The 23,258-nt window shown below is 48.3% G+C and overlaps 1 protein-coding gene across 1 annotated transcript in view; it reads right to left on the bottom strand.

Annotated features, from left to right (window-relative positions):
• The window catches only part of LOC142301283 (epithelial sodium channel subunit beta-like), an 88,483-nt gene that overhangs the window by 4,195 nt on the left and 61,030 nt on the right, over nt 1–23,258 (bottom strand). The window contains exons 8-9 of the mRNA XM_075342312.1: nt 15,649–15,707; nt 3,383–3,458 (exon numbers count right to left, since the gene is read on the bottom strand). Of these exons, the coding sequence (XP_075198427.1) occupies nt 3,383–3,458; nt 15,649–15,707 (135 nt within the window). The remainder of the gene's footprint in view (nt 1–3,382; nt 3,459–15,648; nt 15,708–23,258) is intronic.

The following is a 23,258-nucleotide window of genomic DNA, read 5'->3' as shown; positions in this document are numbered from 1 at the left end:
GCGTCTTCTCAAGTAGTGGAGGCGTGAAGGTCAAAACCCCGCCCCGATAGAGGAGGGGCCGGAAAGAGGCTAAGGGGGACGAAATGGCGACTGGTCGCATGTAGCCGCGGCTATAAAGGCAGGGACGCCAGGACTCTGCAGGAATACTGGGTTCCTGGAAGCCACGATTGCCAAGATGTACAGTCCGACCGCCAACGAGGACGCTCCCACACCCGGCACGGCGATGTGGCTGAGAGACCGGACTGCCCCGTTAAATAACCGTCTGCAAGCCCATATGCAGCTCCTCCTAGAGGAGTGGGAGACCGACATGGCGGACGTAGTGGCTGCTATGCGGAGACGCGAGGTGGAAGAGGATTTGGAGGAGCGGGTAAGAGACCCACGCCCCTGTATTCCCGAGGGATCGGCCGCTGATGCTGAGGAGCCCGGCCTGCATCCGCTCACCCTGTTTCTCTCCCCGCTACCCGTGTTAGCTGCTGCCGCTTCGTCACTAGGCCCGCTACCTGCCCAACCGGTAGCGATACCCTGCCAATCCGCCTCGGCGGACCAACCGGCTGCAGACGCTCAGGACGTCCCTGAATCACTCCCGGGGGAACCGCTAGGACCGCGGCCCCTTAACAAAAATGTGCCAGAAGTCCCGGCAGTGATTGCGCTCGACCCCGAGCCCGGGACCGTAGCATGGATGAAGGCCCGCGTGATTGCGTTCCACCAACGCCAACAGGATCAGATCTTCCGGATGATGGAGCAGTGGACCAACGAGGTGGAGATGCTGATTGCAACTGCCCCGATGTACGGGAGGGGAACGGATGTAACAGAGTCGACTGGTGACCCACGTCCCTATGTCCTACCAGGACCGGCCGCTGCGGCTGAGGGGCCCGGCCTAGTCTCGACCTATGCATCATCCTTGCCGTTACTTATGGGGCGCCTCAGTGTAGACTCGCCTGACCTGCTGCCCTGTGCTACTGCAGAAGGATCTGATGTGCTGGATGCTGGAGGCCAGGAGGCTGCGGCAGCTGGCGGCAACCCGCCTGACGCAGGAATAATTGATGATGACTCCGGCCCCGGGCCCACTGCTGAGTTTCAGGGGGTAAGTGAGCGTCTCCGCTATGAAGGAGACCCAGTGGTTTTCTACACCCCGCGCACCGGTGGAAATGGGTACCGGGAACCCTTGTCACAGCAGGCATGTCAGTGCATGTTTGATATGCTGGTGGCGGAGGATGAATCTGCCTCAGCTGAAGAATCGGAGTAGGGCAGTGGAGTGCCGCTTCACAGTCCCCGTTGAGACCACCGAAAGATTGTGTGTGTGTTTAAAAGCTCTGAAAGTTCTTAAAGATAAAAAAATGATCACCGAAGCCTCATCTGATTGTCAGCAACCGTGATTGACCCGGCCGTTGCCGGCACCGTTGTCCCCATGGGGACCGCTTGAAAAGTTGCGTAAGGGACTCCTTACGGACAAGCCCGTGAACTTGCAGGGAAACCACAAACATTAGTGGCATGTAAATAAATATGTTTTGTTGCAGCTACCGTTACCGCCTCCGGAGAGGCAGGTTGGAGGGAGGGCCCGCAGTGGAGCAGGCTGGGGCCCAGCCACCACCGGAACCGGTGGCTACCCTCTGGAGGGGAAGGACAGATCCCGCTCGGGTGACTTGGTTCAGGACTGGGGTCAAGGGGTGCTGCCTGTTTCTTAGGAGTAGCATCAGGGCCAGGTTACTTGGGTGGGAGAGAGCGGCAGCCGCAACTGTTACCGTAACGTTTAAGAAAATTGCCTCCCGTTGTGGGATGATGTTACTATAATTGTATGTGTTACCGGTTTTTATCTTTTTCAGAAAAATAAAACCGGTGTTGGACGGGCAGCCCGCGGATGGTCTGCATTTTGCTAAGGGGCAATGTGACGCCCTGGGCAAGCCAGGGGTCACAGTTAATGACACCACCACACCCTACACCCCGGATAGGTACACCAAAGCTAAACCAGAAACCCTTGTTGCCTTCCTCCAGGGGCTGATGTCCACACCAGGGGTGGGCCAGGCGGTTGGCTCCACCCACCGAGGAGTTCACAGCCCTGGAGGCGGGAAAACCAGGCAGATGAGTTGAAGCTGAAGTTGAAGTGAGAGGGAAGTGGTAGAGGAGTAAGTGAGAGGAGTTGAAGTGAAAGAGAAAGTGACAGTTTGGAAAGCCTGAAGTTGGTCCGCGTGTGTGCCCCGGACTGAGACAGCAAGGTTGGCAGACGGCGGTGACCGTCTGCAGGAGAGGCTGATTGGAGGTTGCCGAAAGGACCGTGGATGGGTGGTGGCCCGGCGGTACCGGACCGGTATACGAAGAGAAGCCAGCACCATTGGCAGGGGCCTTTCGGATCCCGGCAAGGCTAGGAGTCGCCATGAATTTGCCAAATCCGTCAGTGAAGGGGACCTCCGGGTCTCCCAGCAACTAAGTCCCGATTGAAGGCAACAGTCCAACCGTAGGAGAGAGACACCGCCACCGCCAAGGCACCAGTTTCTCAGGGCCAGCACCTGCGGGCAAAGAGGGGCTCCTCCGGCCCATATCCAATGCGGGGAGCGGGTTACCGGTGGGAACCCATCGCTACCAACATTACACAAGGTGCAGGGAAAGAGACAGTCACCGTTAACTACCGGGGAAAAGCAACAGCAGCCGTCCGTGGGAACCGTGTTTCCAGCCGTGTGTTTTACCGAGAACTGTGTCAACGTCTCAGGCTGAGTGAGTACCACCGTGCCGTACGGCACAGCGCTGCCCCCGCGACCCTGCACCTCACCAGGCCCCGCACCTGGCCTGCCATCCACTCCTACCCCATCACCGGGCCCGGGGACAACCAACCCCCTACCCACGGAGGGGAGAAATAACAACAGAGCTGCTCCCTGTCACCGCTCCCGGGATCCCCATACAGAGCAGCGGTGGTCTCCACACAATCACCACAACCGTGGGTGGCGTCACGGACAATAAATCCCCAAAACCAAACCCCTTTTCACTCACGGGCGAGGAGCGCCGCGAGTCCCCGGGATCCGGCCCATCGCTCGAGCCACCGAACAGCAGAGGCCGCAGCAGCAGCGGCAGCCGGACCCGAGCAGTGGGAGAGCGCAGCGTCCCCTCCTCCGTCCGCGACAACTGTCCACAATTTCACTGCAACCACAGATCTGCCGCAGATTTATCTGTGTGTGACAGGGCCTTTAGTCTCCCAAATACAGCGTAAGTCCCCACATAACCTCTTTATATATATAAAATGTGAGCCCCACATAGTGTCCTAAATACATTATGAGCCCTATATAAAAGAGACTTGTGAGCTTTCTGTGACCCCAATCCACTTCGTGGTCAACTTGCTTTTAAAATTTTATTTTCAAACTTTAAATTATTGTAAGGCAATCTATAGTCTTACCTGCATGGAAGGAACTTCTTCTATCAATTCATAATTTAGCTGCTGGTAATACACCACAACCTTTACTACGTTGTCTCTAACAAAAAAGCACAATTATTTCAGACATCCCTACTGCGTATACTTTTTTAGCATTCACATGAGGATATGTTTGATCAAAAATTATCATGACTTCTGAAAAGTGCATTCTTTCTGTAAAATAGCATCATATCCATGGTCACCTCAGCAATAGGCAAGTTCAGTATAAAATTCTCAGTATCTTGAAGTACAATTCTTCGACAAAAGTACAACCCAATTTTGATAGGTCACTGCAGAGTCCATATGCGGCCACAGAAATCTTCTAACAGTCATCAGATACCACTGGCGGAAGATGGACTCTCCAGAGAACTAGCCGGTCTTTAAGCACATTAACAGATAAAGAAGTACTATAATTTCCTTATATCAACAAAACAATTCTCATAGTAACAGCTTTAATTATGAGCACCAGTTCTGCCATGGTAAGGCAAAGGCGGTGCCAGCACTACTCATCATGACAATAAATTACAAGAGGACAAGAGTAAAGTGCAAAAGATATATATGCTTTATTAGGACGTACACTGTACGTCCTAATAAAGCATATATATCTTTTGCACTTTACTCTTGTCCTCTTGTAATTTATTTAATTTCCTTATATCGTAGTAAGATTTTAGATAGGTGTGTTTTGTGAATTCTTAAGGGTAAAGCTTATCTCCCTGCAGAGATTGACCACCAATCTGGTATGGCAATAGTAAGGAAACTTATAGCTGCAATGCTCCTCTGGGAAATATGTATATTGTCTCTTCACAGAGGAAGTAGACAAACTTTAGTGCCACCTATTGGAAGTAGCAATACTACAAGTCAAAAGTGGCCATTTATCGAGCCTTGTCGAATGACGTAGGGTTTATGCCATACTTTGCACTGACGAGGGGCAATCACCCTGAAACACAATGTCTGCAAATTGAGGTTCACAGCTGGCATAAATCCTAAGTCATATGACAAGGCTTGTTAAAGGGTCAATTGTGACTTTTAGGAGTGCTACTTCGATAGGTGGCACTAGAGTTCATCATTTCCTCCCTGAAGAGACAATTTGTGAAATTTTAGCACACCTTATCCATTGCCCTCTCAAGAGAGAAGCTGCCCCTCTTCCACTGAGAACATAAGCCCAGTGTGACAATGTATTGTGGAGTAGAGAAGAATAGATATTTGTGGGCAAGCATTCCTTTACTATCCTAGTTTATTTAAGACTCTTCAGTCTTCACCAAATCAGTAACAACCGACATCTCCTATCTAAATAATGGGAAAGTCTTCACTAAATACAGATTTTACCTCAGAATTGTGTCTAAGGGGAAAACTTTTCTCCTTCCGTAGACTGACAGACCAATCTGGCTGTTAGTGGCGAGGAGTCTTATAGCTGCAATGGTCCTCTGAGAAGTATTCAAATTGTCTCTTCAGGGAGGAAGGAGACGAACTCTAGTGCTACCTATTGAAAGTAGCAATCCTAGAAGTACAAAGTGACTCTCCAATGAGCCTTGTCATATGACTTAGGATTTATGCCAGATCAAAACCTCAATTTGTAGATATGGTGTTTCGGGGGTGGAGAGTCACTTTTGGCTTCTAGGACTGTCACTTATAACAGGTGGCACTAAAGTTTTTCTCCTTCCTCTCTGAAGAGACAATTTGAATACTTCCCAGAGGATCATTGCAGCTATAAGACCCCTCACTGGCAACCAGATTGGTTTGTCAGTTTCCGCAAGGAGAAAATTTTTCCCCTTAGACCCCATTATAGCTTTTCATACAGCCATATCAGATCTCCTACTTTCCACTGACGAGGGGCAATCAGCCTGAAACACCGTGTCTGCAAATTGAGGTTCTGATCTGGCATAAATAATAAGTCATATGACAAGGCTCGATGGGGAGTCACTTTTCACTTCTAGGATTGATACTTCCAATAGGTGGCACTAGAGTTCGTCTCCTTCCTCCGTGAAGAGACAATTTTCATAGTATCATCATAGTATCATAGTTTTTAAGGTTGAAGGGAGACTCTAAGGCGGGCTTTGCACGTTGCGACATTGCACGTGCGATGTCGGTGGGGTCAAATCGAAAGTGACGCACATCCGGCGTCGCAGTCGATATCGCAACGTGCAAATCCTTTTTGATACGATGAACGAGCGCAAAAGCGTCGTTATCGTATCATCGCTGCAGCCTCCGACATTTCCATAATGCCGGTGCAGCGACAGGTGCGATGTTGTTCCTCGCTCCTGCGGCAGCACACATCGCTGTGTATAAAGCCGCAGGAGCGAGGAACTTCACCTTACCTGCCGCCGGCTGCAATGAGAAGGACGGAGGTGGGCGGGATGTTTACATCCTGCTCATCTCCGCCCCTCCGCTTCAATTGGCCGCCTGCCGTGTGACGTCACTGTGACGCCGCACGACCCGCCCCCTAAGGAAGGAGGCGGGTCGCCGGCCAGAGGGACGTCGCACGGCAGGTATGTGCGTGTAAAGCTGCCGTAGCGATAATAATCGCTACGGCAACTTTCACTATATATCGAACGTGCGACGGGGGCGGGACTATCGCTGCAGCATCGGTAACACATTGTTACTGATGTCGCAGCGTGCAAAGCCCGCCTAAGTCCATCTAGTTCAACCCGTAGCCTAACATGTTGATCCAGAGGAAGGCAAAAAAACCCCAATGTGGCAAACAAGTTCCAATGGGGAAAAAATTTCCTTCCTGACTCCACATCCGGCAATCAGACTAGTTCCCTGGATCAATACCCTGTCATAAAATCTAATATACATAACTGGTAATATTAAATTTTTCAAGAAAGGCATCCAGGCTCTGCTTAAATGTTAGTAGTGAATCACTCATTACAACATCATGCGGCAGAGAGTTCCACAGTCTCACTGCTCGTACAGTAAAGAATCCTCGTCTGTGATTATGATTAAACCTTCTTTCCTCAAGACGTAGCGGATGCCCCCGTGTTCCAGTCGCAGGCCTAGGTGTAAAAAGATCTTTGGAAAGGTCTCTGTACTGTCCCCTCATATATTTATACATTGTGATAAGATCCCCCCTAAGCCTTCGTTTTTCCAAACTAAATAACCGCAAGTTTAATAACCTGTTTTGGTATTGCAGCCCACCCATTCCTCTAATAATCTTGGTGGCTCTTCTCTGCACCCTCTCCAGTTCAGCTATGTCCTTCTTATATATCGGTGACCAGAATTGTACACAGTATTCTAAGTGCGGTCGCACTAGTGACTTGTACAGAGGTAGAACTATATTTTTTTCATGAACACTTATACCTCTTTTAATACATCCCATTATTGTATTAGCCCTGGCAGCAGTTGCCTGACACTGTCCACTAAAGTGAAGTTTACCATCCACCCATACACCCAAGTCTTTTTCTGTGTCTGTTTTACCCAGTGTTCTACAATTAAGTACATAATCATAATGTTATTTCCTCTACCCAAGTGCATGACCTTACATTTATCTACATTAAACTTCAATTGCCACTTCTCAGCCCAATCCTCCAATTTACATAAATCTCCCTGTAATATAAAATTATCCTCCTCTGTATTGATTACCCTGCAGAGTTTAGTATCATCTGCAAATATTGAAATTCTACTCCGCATGTCCCCAACAAGGTCATTTATAAATATGTTGAAAAGGAGCGGGCCCAATACTGACCCCTGTGGTACCCCACTATGAACTGAGACCCAGTCCGAGTACGTACCATTAATAACCACCCTTTGTTTCCTATCACTGAGCCAGTTTTTAACCCAGTTACACATATTTTCCCCTATCCCCATTATTCTCATTTTATGTACCAACCTTTTGTGTGGCACCGTATCAAAAGCTTTTGAAAAGTCCATATACACAACATCCACTGCATTTCCCTGGTCCAGGCTTGAACTTACCTCTTCATAGAAGCTGATCAAATTAGTTTGACAGGATCGATCCCTCATAAACCCATGTTGATACTCTGTCATAAGGTTATTTTTCTTGAGATACTCCAGTATAGCATCTCTCAAGAAACCCTCAAGGATTTTACCAACCGTAGAGGTTAAACTTACCGGCCTATAATTTCCCGGCTCAGTTTTTGTCCCCTTTTTGAATATTGGCACCACATTTGCTATGCGCCAGTCCTGCGGTACCGACCCTGTTATTAAGGAATCTGAGAAGATTAAAAATAATGGTCTATCTATCACAGAACTCAATTCCTGTAGTACTCTGGGGTGTATGCCATCCGGGCCCGGAGATCTGTCAACCTTAGTGATTTCGAGGCGGCGGCGTACTTCCTGCTGGGTAAGCAGGTAATATTCAAGGGTGAATTTATGGTATCACTGGTCATGTCATCTGCCATGGCATTTTCTTGTATAAAAACCGTAGAAAAAAAGTCATTCAGCAGGTTGGCTTTACCCTCATCCCCTTCCACCATTTCACCAAGACTATTTTTAAGGGGGCCAACACTATCGCTTTTCAGTTTTTTACTGTTTATGTAGTTAAAGAATATTTTAGGATTATTTTTACTTTCTCTCGCAATGAGTCTCTCTGTCTCAAACTTAGCTAACTTAATTTGCTTTTTACATATTTTATTTAATTTTCTATAATTATATAATGCCTCATCACTACCTACCCTCTTTAATTTTTTTAAGGCTTTCTGTTTTTCATTTATTGCTTCCCTTACAGCTCTATTTAGCCATAGGGGTTTCCTCCTATTTCTAGCATGTTTGTTCCCATAGGGTATATTTTCTGCACAAGCCCTATTCAGGATGCTCATAAAAGTCTCCCATTTGCTTTGTGTACTTTTATTACTTAGTACATCATCCCAGTTTATTGCACTAAGATCATCTCTCAACCGTTTAAAATTTGCATTCCTGAAGTTTAGTGTCCTTGTAGCCCCTCTACTATACATCTTACTAAAGAATACATGAAAACTTATTATTTTGTGATCACTATTCCCCAAGTAACCCCCAACTTGTATATTTGATATGCGGTCTGGCCTATTGGTTAGTACAAGGTCATTTTGGTAATGACTGATCAATTCTGCAGAGAAAGAAGCAAATGTCTCTGATAAGATATATTACAAAGTTGCTTCTTTTCATGTGTACTATTGATTTATGAAATAAAAATTAAAACATTGGTTACACTTTAAGGACTGGAGTTGATGTGCATGGTCCATGCTACTTTACCTTATTTATTACGGGACCTCCAATGAGAAGAACTTACTGGCTTTAGTAGAATAGGAATAGTTCTTTTAGGACCCCAGGTAAATAGAAGTTTAAGTAAGTTTAATAGATTTCTTCTAGAAAAATTAGGCGCAAACACTTTTGACATTTACTGTCATAATATTGACTTTTTTTTTATTTCAACTTGTGTATTGCCAAACTAAAACTCTTTTAGTGTATATTATGTTCGTGATATCCTTTGAATGTGTCACAGTACCCAAACATATCCATCTAATATAGCTAATAAATATGATAAAGGACTTAGTTAATTAACATATACTATATGAATATATGATTTCATGGAGGGATGGGCACATCGTTAACATTGCATGGAGTAACGTTACATTTTTTTCCTTCCAACAGTCCATCTATCTGTCAAAGTGCAACCAAGTATGTGTGAGTGAGAACAGCTTCCCTGTCATAGAAATGACTTAGGCATAGAAATGATTAATGTTTGCTGAATTTAATAAGTATCTGTTTTGCAATACAACCTTTTGTTGCTTTGCCCTTGCCAGATGATTATATTAAGAAATTGTATTTAGTCATAACACTTTGTAGGGAGACAGTCTATAAATCCATCAGTAGTTACGCTGTTCTGTATTTTCCGACCTAATCTACTGCTTAAATTGATGCCTATTATTGCATATTCTAATATTCTATGGAAACATAGGTCAAAGTAAAAAATTAGAGTTCTATTACTATCTGGTTTTAATAGTTTGCCAAGAGTATGATTGTTTTAGTATTAAAGGGGTGGTTCACTACTAGGCATTAGTGGCCACATCAATGTAAAGCTCATAGAGAAGGCTTTTTTCAAATACCTTGTGTAGTAAATTGTACCTCTGAGCGACGCTATTGCGGTCCACTCATCCCCATCACGTGACCCCAGGGCTCTGTGACCTCTGAGCCCCGCTGAAGTCACGCCAACTTCCAGTTGACCTGACATTACCAAGTCCGGCCCACATGACATCACCGGATCTCAGAGGTCACGGAGCCTGACGGTCACGTGATAGGAATGAGCAGACCGCAATATAACCTTTCAGGTATTTGAGAAAGTGTACACCTAGCCTAAATGTATCTTCAATTGTTGGAAAACGTGCAAAGTTTGCATATACACTGGATATAAAAAGCCTACAAAGCCAGGTTTATGTCATGTAATAAAATCATACCAAGAAAAATCATTTAAAGCACCACTCCAGCGGTTTTTTTTTTTGCTTTTTTTTCAGTGCTGGAGTGGCGCTTTAAATATAAGCCCCCTGCCCCCTGTCAAATACTCACCTTCCGGCAGCTTCACCTTTTACCAACACAACTCTGCTCCTGCAGTGCCATCTTTTAACTTTAACTTCTAACTGACCTGGAGTCATGTTATGTCACAAGCTCCCAATGCATGTCTGTGAGAGCCAGAACCAGGCCAGAATGAGGCTCTCATAGAGATGCATTGAGATGTGAAATCCAGCACGCTCCATGAAACACTGGCTATGCCGGTAGGTCACAATTCACCAGAGATCGACTGGGCCAGTGGCAATAGAAGATGAAGCTGCCGGAAGGTGAGTGTAATACAGGGGGCAGGTGAATAAGATTTAAAGCACCACTCTAATGGTGCAATAAAGAAAAATGCTGGAGTGGTGCTTTAAGAACTTTTTCCACTTTTAAAGGGAACCTGTCACCAGGTTTTTCCCCTTATGAGCTGCAGCCACCACCAGTGAGCCCTTATAGCATTCCAGAATATTGTATATAAGAGCCCAAGCTGCTCTGTAGAATGTCAAAAACCATTTTATAATACTCAACTAGTGGGCGGTCTGGTCGGATGTGTATCTCTGCTTTCAGTTTGGCGCCTCCTCTATTTTGAGCAATTGCCATCTTCCTGCCCAGCACTGTATGCATGCACACTTTAATCTGCCCAGCTGCGGGCAGATCAAAGTACTGTAGCGTGCATGCGTGGGTGGTTTTCGACCTTTTCTCGCACCTGCGCATTAGAGTACTTTGCCCTCAGCAGGGCTGATCAAAGTGCACATGTACAGGAGCGCAATGGAGGCCTCTCTGTGAATGATGCAGGATGTATCAGGTGTGCCGCCCTGGCAAAATTAGGGTGTCACAGAGGTCCGCATCCATCTTTTTGGTGCAGATCTCACTCTCCCTTGGGGTGTTTCCCACACAGATACACACCAGCCAATCAGGCCCTACTCACCCATCCCCAGGAAAATGGGAGGGAGCGAGCGGAGCTTAGGAAGGGCAGAGCAGAGTTTGAGCTGTAGTCAGTCTGCAGGAGAAGAGAAGTCTGGAAGAAGCTCCATTGTGGAGCTAGGAGGAGTGGCATCAAGGGCCTCAGAAATACGCCAGCCACTTGTAGGGAAACGGAGTGGACCGGGGCAGGGAAGTGGCCCGCCGGTGCCGACTGTCAGGACCCTGTCCGGACCTGTGCACGGAGCAGACACAGACATCAGGCAGGAGAAAAATACCTGAATTACACACATGGGTGTGGGACCCATCCTCACAGCAGCCGTGGGCACCAGTTACCAGCAACTTGATTAATTCCTGGACTCGTGTCAGTTATTGCCTTATACTGTGAGTACTCCTGCACCACCCAGTCCAAGCCGTGGACTGCACCTGTCACTCCCCAATCCATTACATTGGGGTCCCGGGACAACAACACCCTACTTGTGGAGGGAAAATCACTACCTTGCTGCCCATCACCATCCCCGGGATCCTCTGACTGGCAGCGACGGTGCTCCATTACCTCACCGCACACCATGGGTGGCGTCACGGATCATAGACTTACAAAATCCCCTGTACATAATCCCCCTTTTTGGTTGTGGAGCCTGGGATCACAGACCGGGTCACGCCACCGTGATACCTACAGAAGTCAGATCTGAGTACCCCTTACCTCTGGACGACACACAGGCACACGGGGCTGGGCAGGAGAATGGTGATCGCTCAAGATGAAGGAGGCGCTGGACGGAGACCAGGGACACCCATCAGACTGTACTGTCCCTAGGTGAGTATTATCAAGGTGTTTTTTACATTCTACAGACTGGCCTGGGCACTTATATACAGTACTAGCTGTAGTACCTGGCATTGCCCGGGATAGTAATTGTCTATTTCCCAGTCCCCCTCTGTCCCAGCCTCTGTGTGTCTCTCTCTCTATCCCTCTGTCTCTATATCTCTTTGTCTGTCTGTGTGTCTGTATGTCTGTATCTTTCCCTGTCTGTCTCTTTCCCCGTCTGTCTGTGTCTGTCTGTTTTTATGTCTGTGTCTCTGTGTCTGTCTGTCACTTTGCCTGTTACTTTGTCTGTCTCTTTGTCTGTGTCTTTCTGTCTCTTTCCCTATCTGTCTCTTTCCATGTCTGTCTGTCTCTGTTTGTTTCTGTCTGTCTCTGTCTGTCTCTTTCCCTGTCTGTCTTTTCCCCTGTGTGTCTCTGCTTGTCTGTCTCTTTCTGTCTGTCTCTTTCTCTGTCTGTCTGTCTGTCTCTTTCTCTGTCTGTCTGTCTCTTTCTCTGTCTGTCTGTCTCTTTCCCTGTCTGCCTCTTTCTTTCTGTCTGTCTCTTTCCCTATTTCTTTCTCTGTCTGTCTCTTTCACTGTCTGTCTCTTTCTCTGTTTCTTTTCCTCTCTGCCTCTGTCTGCCTCTTTCCCTGTATGTCTCTGTCTGTCTGTCTCTCTCTTTGTTTCTTTCCCTGTCTGTCCCTTATCTGCTTCCTTCCCTGTCTGTGTCTCTCTTTCCCTGTCTGTCTCTTTCCCTGTCTGTCTCTTTCCCTGTCTGTCTCTTTCCCTGTCTGTCTATGTCTGTCTTTCTTTTTGTCTGTGTCTATCTGTGTCTGTCACTTTGTCTGTCTCTTTGTCTGTGTCTTTCTGTCTCTTTCCCTATCTGTCTCTTTCCATGTCTGTCTGTCTCTGTCTCTGTCTGTCTCTGTCTGTCTCTTTCCCTGTCTGTCTTTTCCCAAGTGTGTCTCTGCTTGTCTGTCTCTTTCTGTCTGTCTCTTTCCCTGTCTGTCTGTCTCTACCTCTGTCTGTCTCTTTCCCTGTCTGCCTCTTTCTTTCTGTCTGTCTCATTCCCTGTTTCTTTCTCTGTCTGTCTGTTTCACTGTCTGTCTCTTTCTCTGACTCTTTTCCTGTCTGCCTCTGTGTGCCTCTTTCCCTGTATGTCTCTGTCTGTCTGTCTCTCTCTTTGTCTCTTTCCCTGTCTGTCCCTGTCTGCCTCCTTCCCTGTCTGTGTCTCTCTGTCTCTTTCCCTGTCTGTCTCTTTCCCTGTATGTCCCTTTCCCTGCCTGTCTCTTTATCTGCCTGTTTCTTTCCCTTTCTGCCTCTTCCCCTGTCTGTCTGTCTCTCAGTCTGTCTCTGTCTGTGTCCGTCTCTCCACAGAAATCATATTATGTCACACAGAAGGTTCTTATATAAACAATTTTTATTTGTTCCTATAGCAACCAATCAGCGATCCTATTAATGATCTGTAGCTCCCAGCTCCATTCACTTTAATGTAAGCAGGTCAGGTTTGTTGGCATATAACTGTAAAGTGCTGGGTTAAATTTTCCTCTCAAAACATAGTCTATGACGTTCCGGAGTTAAATGGGGTGTCTGTGCAAAATTTCGTGATTGTAAATGCGACGGTGCGAATTCCTTTAGCGGACACACACACACACACACACACACACACACACACACACACACACACACACACACACACACACACACTCTCAGCTTTATATATTAGATTGTGGAATGCTGTATATGAGGGTTTACTGGTGGTAGCCGCAGCTCATAAGGGAAAAACCTGGTAGCAGATTCCCTTTAATGTCACTTATAATATTTACCATTCAATTGAATGATAAACTGATATCTGTTTGGGGTGGAAAAATAAAATAATTCAATAAAGAACTAAAATAAGGTGGTTGCATAAATATGAACACCCTTTAAACTAATAGTTTTTTTTTTAAGTACCCTTAGAATTTGTGACAACATTCAGTCTTTTTTGTTTTAGTCCACCATCAGCATTGCACATTTAGAATTGGCAATTTTTGGCCACTCTTCTTTGCAGTAATACTCAAAATCTGTCAGATTGTGAGGGCTTCTCCTGTGTACAGTCCTGTCCAGGTCACTTACAGATTTTTCCATTGGATTCAGGTGTGCATTCTGTGTGAGATATTTCAAAACTCTGATCTGGCCAAGCTATTTTTTTTTAGAGTTATGCTCATGGTCATTGTTGTGCTGAAAGGTGAAATTCCACTTCATCTTCAGCTTCTTAGCACAGGCCTGAAGGTCTGTTGCAAAATTGATATTTGAAACTATTCATTATTCTCTCCACCTTGAGTAAAGCCCCAGTTCCAGTTGTCAAAAATCAGCTATGAAGCATAATGCTGGCTCCATCATGTTTCACTTTGGGTATGTTTTTTTTTATGATGTGCAGTCTTGGCTTTGTGCCAAACATACCTTTTGTAATTATAGCCAAACAGTTGAACCTTGATGTCATCAGACTGTAACAAGTTTTCCCACATACTTTTAGCACATGTGATATAAATGTTGACAAAATGTACCCGGGAATAGATGTGTTTCTTTGTAAGAGTAGGCTTCCGTATTGCTACCCAACCCAACAGACCAGACATAAAAAAGAATATGAGAGAATTTTATCATATGCAGTACAGAAACAGTAATTGCCAGAAATTTCTGCAGCTCCTTTAATTTTGCTGTGTGCCTTTTGGCAGCCTCCTGGACCAAATTTATTCTTCACTTTTCATCAAGTTTTGAGGGATATCCGGTTCTAGGTAATGTCACTGTTGTGCCAAATGGAAGCAACTTCTCAATAACCATCTTCACAATGTTCAATTGTGTGTCTAATGCCTTGAAAATATTTTAGTACCCTTCTCCTGACATAATTTTTAGCAATGAAATACCTTTGCTTATTGCAAGATAATCAACTACAATGGCTTTTTCTTTAAAATGCAACTAAGAAAATGTCAGAAAAATCCTAAAGAACAGCTAAACTTTATGTGGAGTTAATCACAATGACTTTAGCCTCTTCACGACCTAGGAAATATATATATGGCCTAGTTCGCCTCCTACTAGTCCACCAGATCAGCAGACATGTGTGGCTAACAGACGAGGGTGGATCGGAGACCCCACGCCTGTTAACCCGCTTAGATTGCGCTGCCCAACTCTGAAATCTAATGCGCTCCAGCGGATATCGCATTATTCCCCACCGCCATCGGCGGCCCCGTGATGCCATCATAGGGTTCCAATATGTTGCCATTACAGTGTGGGTCAGATGATGACCCTTATCGCTGTCAGGACTCACTTCCTGTGAATGCCAGCAGAGCGCCAATACTCACAGGAACACATCATTTCTACTGATCAAAGCGATAGCATCGCTCTGATCAGCACAAGCGATAAGACAGTACGGTCATAGAGTCTCCTAGGGGGACTAGTAAAATCAATAAAAATTGTAAAAAAAGGTGTTTTTTTTTAAAAAAAAATATTAAAAAAATTAAAAAACCTAAAAGTTCAAATCACCCCCCCCCCTTTTTCCCCTCATTGAGAATAAAACAATACAAATAAAATAAAAAACACACATATTTGGTATCTCTGCATTAAAAAATGCCTGATCAAAATATATAAAAGGCAATTAATCTGATCGGTAAAGGGCGCAGCAAGAAAAAAATTCCAAACGCCAAAACTAAGTTTTTTTGGTTGCCGCAATATTGCATTAAAATGCAATAACAGGCAATCAAAACATCATATCTATGCAAACATGGTATAATTAAATACACCAGCCCAAAATGCAAAAAAATGAGCCATCACTGAGCTCCAGATCTCGAAAAATGAGAACGCTACGAGTCTCGGAAAATGACGTTAAAAGAACTTCTGAATTATTTCACCACTTAGATAAAAGTAAAAGTTTACATGTTTGGTGTCTACAAACCCGTACTGACCTTTTTTACATGACAAAAACCTGACATTTTAACAGGGGCGTGTAGACATTTTGAATCTTCTGAATGTGCATGTAGTATTAATAAATGGAACAATAGGATCCTTTTTAAGCTTACCTGATAGTCTGCATGTTTTGATATCCTCTTCTATGTTCAAGACGTTTTGAGAAGGGGTCCTAATAAAACATTATTAGTGTTGGTGACTGTAACATATGTAAGAAAGTATTGTATATGTCTGCAAGCACCAAAACAGATAATTAATAAGTAAATATGACACAGCAGCAAAACTGGCACTCTTGGCATGCTTTTTAACTTCAGTAGCCGAAGAGGTCAGCACATGAAACCACTTATGAGTTTTTGGACTATTGTATATCTTATGTCATTTCTTCCCTCCTTCTTCAGTTAAAGGGAAGGTGTTGTAAAAAAAAAAAAAATCAATAACTAAAAAACTGTAGAGTATTCATTTTTAATGTTATGTTTAAATATTATTATTTATTTTTAAAAGGATAAGGGAGGATGAAATTTAGGATCACACTGCGAAGCTATTTTGTTGGTGACCGCAAAGGGATCCTAATGTCTAGAGCAGACCTGGGCAAGGGGCGGCCCGCGGGCCACATCCGGCCCGCCTACTCTCTGTGACCGGCCCGCCTGGCTCAGGGCGTCCTTGCTGGCCGGTCACTGATGAGGGCAATCTGACCTGTTGTCCGGAGCTCCAGGCTCCGGGAGGCGCGTGGCCAGATTGCCCTCATCACACGCTGCGTGCCGGGTAGGAAACAGAGGACAAATCCTGCAGCTCCGCACAGTCAGTGCAGGCAGCGAAACGCAGGAATCTGTCCTCTGTTCCCTGCCCGGCAGATGCTCTGTGTGACACACGCGCGCCCTGATATCGTCAGTACGGCGCGCGTGTGTCATTTGAAAAGTTCCCGCCCGGCAGCAGAAGACGCTGCAGCAGCCGGGGCCGCACGGAGAGAAGCAGCAGCTCCTAGGAATACAGCGTCGATGCAGCCTGGGCATGTGAAAGAGAAGCCGCTCAGCGGACGGAGGAGCCTGAGGAGGGGACAATAAGAAGACAGGTGAGTGGTTACTAGTATCCTGCGGGGGCAATGGGTGGGGGGGGGTTAACTGTTGACAAATATTTGGGGTGTAGGGGTGCAGTATATGGGAATGTAGTTTTACAGGTGTGGTATATGGGGGGGTGTAGTGGTGTACTATATAGTGGTGTAGTGGTGTAGTATAATACAGGTGTATATAGGGGTGTAGTGGTGTAGTATATTACAGGTGTATATAGTGGTGTAGTGGTGTAGTATATTACAGGTGTATATAGTGGTGTAGTGGTGTAGTATATTACAGGTGTATATAGTGGTGTAGTGGTGTAGTATATTACAGGTGTATATAGTGGTGTAGTGGTGTAGTATATTACAGGTGTATATAGTGGTGTAGTGGTGTAGTATAATACAGGTGTATATAGTGGTGTAGTGGTGTAGTATATTACAGGTGTATATAGTGGTGTAGTGGTGTAGTATAATACAGGTGTATATAGTGGTGTAGTGGTGTAGTATATTACAGGTGTATATAGTGGTGTAGTGGTGTAGTGTCACGCTCACCGGCCCCCCTGCCATGCTCACCGGCTCCCCTTCCACGCTCCCTGGCCACGCTCCCCGGCTCCTTTGCAAGGCGTCCCCCGCTCCACGGCCTCCATGCATACTCACCTGCGTCCTCCAGGCAACCCGATCCTCGGTCCCGGTGCCCATCTGCGATGCTGAACGCTCCTGCCTCCTGTGCACCGCTCCCTGCTCTGGCTTCTGGCACCCGGGCCTCGCGCATGCGCATTAGGGCGCGCGCGCGGTCATTGACCCTCTCTTAAAGGGCCAGCGTCCTCCAACAGGATATTGAAGATTCAGGTGCAGGGTATATAGGGGGTTCCTTTCCAAGTGGGCGGGGCCTGTTCTTCGTGTTTCCTAAGCTAGGAGTCAGGTCTTCCTGTGTTTTGCCTCGTACTCACATATCTCTCTTGTAGAGTCGTTCCTGCCTCGCCAACCGGTCCTGACGATTCCTGAACCACGAACGGTGACTGTCCGCCGTCTCGTCAGTCCCTACCGTCTCCGGATCCGTGTGGTGACCCACCTCCTCACTCCGTTGGTTCCGGATTCTGCCTGCCATCATCTCGGCCTCCGAACCTGAGCTCCGTCACCCGGACTGCCTTCAGAGACTCCGTGGTCCCAGGGATTTCTTCACTCCACTCCTCTGAACGGACTGTCCTGCTACCCATAGTGCTCCGGCTACCGGGCACCTCGCCCTCGGTGAGGTGTTCAGCCCAGTGGATCCACCTCCTGGGCCTACCCGTCCTCCCGGTCCTAACAGTAAGAACAGGCCATGGATCCCGCCGAAGCACTAGCGTCCCAGCTGGGCGGTATGCAGCAGGAACTCGTCCGACAGTGCGAGACCCAGTCCCACATGCTGGCCTTTATGTCCTCAGTGGATACCCGCCTGAACACGCTGCAAGCAACAGCCACGTCCCGGGCATCCCAGGTTTCTGCAGCACAGTCCACGGCTGCGGTTCCCGTGGTGGCTTCCTCGGAAGCCTCTAACCTCCGCTTGGCCTCTCCACCCCGATATGCCGGAGATCCTAAGACCTGCAGAGGATTCTTGAATTAGTGTTCCCTCCACTTCAAGCTGCTGCCGCATCTGTTTGCCTCCGACCAAGCCAAGGTGGCGTTTGTGATGTCCCATCTAGAGGGTGAGGCACTGGCCTGGATGAACCCCTTGTGGGAGAAGGAGGACCCTGTAACTGCTAACATCCAGGAATTCCTGCAAGCGTTTAGAACCACCTTTGACGAACCCGGACGTGCCGCCGCGTCCGCCTCATCACTCCTCAGGCTACGTCAGGGGACCTCGACTTTGGGCCAATATGCCGTCCGCTTTCGCACCTTGGCCTCAGAATTGGGGTGGAACAATGAAGCCCTCACCGCCGCCTTCTGGGAAGGACTCTCCAGTCGTATTAAGGACGAGCTAGCAGGCTGCGATGTTCCTTCCACCCTGGATGCCCTGATCGCACTAGCCACCCGCGTGGACCTCAGATTCCAGGAACGATCCAAAGAGGTGTCCCGTGAGAGATGTCCGATACGGCATTCTTCTCCTCCGCAGAAGCCCGCCGTACTTCAGTCAGCGTCGTCTGGTGTCTCTGTCCATGAGCCCATGCAGATTGACCGTTTGCGGCAGTCCGAACAACGCCGAGCAGAACGGCTCGCAAAGGGCCTCTGCTTCTACTGCGGAGAGGGCACACACCTGCTACGTTCCTGTCCAGAGAGGCCGGGAAACTCCAAAGCCTAGGGTTGGTAGGAGAGGCCACCCTAGGTGCTGGGTCTCTCTCAGACCCGGTTACGTGGACTGTGCAAGTGACAGCAGGAGAGCGCGGTTCACGGCAGAGGCGTACCTCGATTCCGGGGCAGCAGGCAATTTCATCCAGCAGGCCACGGTGGACAAGTACCTGGTACCGGTTACTCCACTCGACAAACCCCTCGGGATTGCCTCCGTAGATGGGAGACCCCTCTCTGACACCATCACTTGGATCACCGAGCCTGTTGTACTACGCATCGGTGCCCTGCACACTGAGAAAATCGCCTTCTACGTCCTCCCGCATATGCCTCATCAAATCCTGCTGGGACTCCCCTGGTTACGGACACATGAACCGTCGGTCAGCTGGTGCGCTGGTGAAATTACCCGATGGGGCCCCTCTTGCCACGAGAACTGCTTGAGGGCCATACAGCCCATCCGACGACCTCCGGTTCCGGAGTCCCTACTAGGACTGCCTTCGGCCTATTGGTCCTTCACGGACGTCTTTGATAAAAAGGAGTCAGAGGTACTGCCGCCACATCGTCCATACGACTGTGCCATCGACCTACTCCCGGGAACCACACCACCTCGAGGACGGATATATCCTTTGTCCCCTGCTGAAACAAGGGCCATGTCTGCCTACATCACTGAGAACCTGGCAAGGGGATTCATCCGGAGATCCTCCTCTCCTGCTGGAGCAGGCTTCTTCTTCGTCAAGAAGAAAGAGTGCGACCTGCGCCCCTGCATTGACTACCGGGGATTGAATCAAATCACCGTGAAGAATAAATACCCCCTGCCGCTCATCCCCGAATTGTTTGATCGGCTTAGAGGAGCTCGTGTGTTTACCAAGTTGGATCTTCGGGGTGCCTACAACCTGGTCCGCATCCGCTCTGGGGACGAATGGAAGGCCGCATTTAACACTCGCGATGGGCACTACGAGTATTGTGGGATGCCCTTCGGCCTGTGTAACGCACCGGCGGTCTTTCAAGAATTAGTGAACGACGTGTTCCGGGACCTTCTCTACGTTTGTGTGGTGGTGTATCTGGATGACATCCTGGTCTTCTCTCCGGACCTCCAGACCCACAGAGAGAACGTGCAGCTGGTACTGCAAAAACTGCGAGAGAATCGTTTGTACGCCAAGTACGAGAAGTGTGTCTTCGAGCAGTCTTCTCTTCCCTTCCTGGGTTACGTAATCTCTGATACCGGTCTGCAGATGGATCCAGAGAAGGTCTCTTCCATTCTCAACTGGCCCCCTCCTTCCGGACTGAAGGCAATCCAACGGTTTCTTGGATTTGCGAACTATTACCGTCAGTTCATCCCTCGCTTCTCTGCCCTGACTGCACCTCTCTCTGACTTGACCAAGAATGGGGCTAATCCAAAGGACTGGTCCCCTGCGGCCGACGCAGCCTTTGGCTCCCTGAAACGGGCATTTGCTTCCTCTCCGGTCCTCCACCGTCCTGAGTTAAACCGACAGTTCACCTTGGAGGTGGATGCCTCCTCCTCGGGAGCCGGAGCAGTACTCATGCAGAAGTCCTCCTCTGGGAAGATGGTTACTTGCGGTTTCTTCTCCAAGAGCTTCTCAGCGCCTGAACGCAACTACAACATCGGTGACCGAGAGCTATTGGCAGTCAAACTGGCTCTGGAGGAATGGCGCTACCTTCTGGAGGGAGCAGTGTACCCCGTGATCATTTACACGGACCACAAGAACCTGGAATACCTGCGGTCTGCTCAGCGACTGAACCCACGGCAAGCCAGGTAGTCCTTGTTCTTTGCCAGGTTCGATTTTCAGCTCCATTTTTGGCCCACGGATAAGAATGTGCGAGCAGATGCCTTGTCCAGGTCATTCGTGCCCATGGAACAGGAGGAGGAGACATCCCAACCCATCATCTGCCCAACCAAAATCATTCCGGTGGCTCCTGTCTCTCTGGCCCAGATACCGCCCGGGAAGACCTATGTCTCAGAACCTGACAGACAAAAAGTGTTGCACTGGGGCCATGCCTCGAAAATAGCCGGCCATGCCGGTCAGAAGAAAACATGGAATACAATTATACGTCACTATTGGTGGCCATCCCTGTGGAGACACGGGGCTCAGTGGGCGCTCTCGTCCACTAAAACCCGCCGCCTTTAGAAAGACAGCGTGGCTCAGGGCTCATCCCAACTGAACGCCGGCCTCCTTAACCGTGGGCGTAACACTACTCAGACAACACAGGGTTAGGGAACCACAATAATTAGACTTTATTGGATCCCCAAACAATTAACGGCACATAACGCATAACCAGCAAAACACACAAATGTAACAGGCAACAGAGTCTCACCCTTCCGCTGGCTCACCAGGGATTTAGAATGTCCATGCCTCACAGGTTCCAAGCTGTCTGAGGTCTGCAAAGTCTGCAACAGGTGACTGAACTGTCCCAACCTGCGTGTCCTCCTTAGGTAGTCCTGGTTTGATGTTACAATCCTGGCAGCCGGAGTCGAAATCCCTAGGCTGTGGATATGGTCTCCAACCGGATCCGGAGTCCCTAGATTGAAGCCATAAGATGTCCTGATCCTCTAGTCAGCTCCAAAGAGCTTAGACTGGATCCATCAGCATCCATCAACAACCCCTGGTGGCTTAAAGAAGTCCTTTTTATAGCCACAACCTTCCACTTGGGTACACTGTGTCCTCATCGATTGGTTGCACAAGATTGCTTCTCCCATTGGAGGAATTTCAAGCTGCATGGACAATGTTCATTTAAATGATATGGGTAGAAAGCCTGAGGGTGTACATGTAAACTGGGAGTCACCGTCTAGACAATGGCTACTAAGGTAATTACATTATCAATACACAACTACAATACGTCTAGCTTTCAGTGGCCAACACAAGTACATTGAGTCAACAAGAGTCTTGTAAAAACAATGAGGGACTTCTCCCCCGTCTATAGACAATCTATCATGCTGTCTGGCTGGATTTTAAGAAACTTTAACCCATGTCGTCACAATCCCTTCGCACGGACGTCGCGTCCTTTGTCTCAGCCTGCTCCTCTTGTGCCCGGAACAAGACACCCAAATACCTGCCATATGGTCGTCTTCTGCCGCTGCCTATTCCCTCCGTTCCGTGGCAACACATAGCAATGGACTTTATTACAGACTTGCCCTTGTCCTCCGGACATACGGTCATATGGGTCGTGGTGGACCGTTTCTCCAAAATGCTCATTTCGTCCCTATGGCTGGACTCCCCTCTGCCCAGGAACTTGCTGACGCTTACATACAGCACATCTTCCGGTTGCATGGCTTTCCATCACACATTGTGTCCGACAGAGGAACTCAGTTTACCTCCCGCTTCTGGAGGGCTCTCTGCAAACATCTGGGAGTGACTCTGGACTTTTCTTCAGCCTACCATCCTCAGTCGAATGGCCAAGTGGAACGAGTGAATCAGATCCTGACCTCCTTCTTACGTCACTACGTTAACGCCCATCACGACGACTGGTCCACGCTTCTTCCTTGGGCTGAATTCTCCCATAACCACCACGTCAGTGAGTCCTCCTCCAGCTCTCCCTTCCATGTCATTTACGGACTTCAGCCTTCCGTCCCATTACCTGTATCCTCTTCCTCGGATGTCCCTGCTGCTGATGCTGTAGTCCATGACTTTTCAACAATTTGGGACTCTGTCAAGACGTCCCTTGGACGTGCTTCCCTGCGGATGAAGAGACACGCAGACAAGAGGCGTCTGGATCCTCCGTGTTTCTCTCCAGGAGATCTGGTCTGGCTTGCTTCCAAGTACGTCCGATTGAAGCTACCATCGTACAAGCTGGGTCCTCACTACATCGGGCCGTTTAAAGTCATTGGCAAGATCAATGAGGTCTCCTACAAGCTACAGCTCCCGGCCACGATGAGGATACCCAACTCCTTCCATGTCTCCCTGCTCCAGCCGGTTGTCCTTGGTCCCTTCTCCGCTGCTGCCAGTTCTGCTCCTCCTCCTATTGCTGACGATGACATCTATGCGGTAAGGATATCATGGCCATGAAGACCGTGCAGGGCCGACAGTTCTTCCTGGTGGACTGGGCTGGGTATGGTCCTGAGGATAGGTCCTGGGAACCCCGAGAGAATGTGGGTACTCTCCTAATTCGTGCCTTCCTGTCCCGGTTGCGGGGAGGGGGGCGTGGGGGAGGGGGTACTGTCACGCTCACCGGCCCCCCTGCCATGCTCACCGGCTCCCCTTCCACGCTCCCCGGCTCCCTGGCCATGCTCCCCGGCTCCTTTGCAAGGCGTCCCCCGCTCCACGGCCTCCATGCATACTCACCTGCGTCCTCCAGGCAACCCGATCCTCGGTCCCGGCGCCCATCTGCGATGCTGAACGCTCCTGCCTCCTGTGCACCGCTCCCTGCTCTGGCTTCTGGCACCCGGGCCTCGCGCAT

Source organism: Anomaloglossus baeobatrachus, chromosome 4, assembly GCF_048569485.1.
Source record: "Anomaloglossus baeobatrachus isolate aAnoBae1 chromosome 4, aAnoBae1.hap1, whole genome shotgun sequence".
Taxonomy (NCBI): domain Eukaryota; kingdom Metazoa; phylum Chordata; class Amphibia; order Anura; family Aromobatidae; genus Anomaloglossus; species Anomaloglossus baeobatrachus.
The sequence above is the reverse complement of the archived record's forward strand: the minus strand, read 5'-3'. Positions and strand labels throughout refer to the sequence as shown.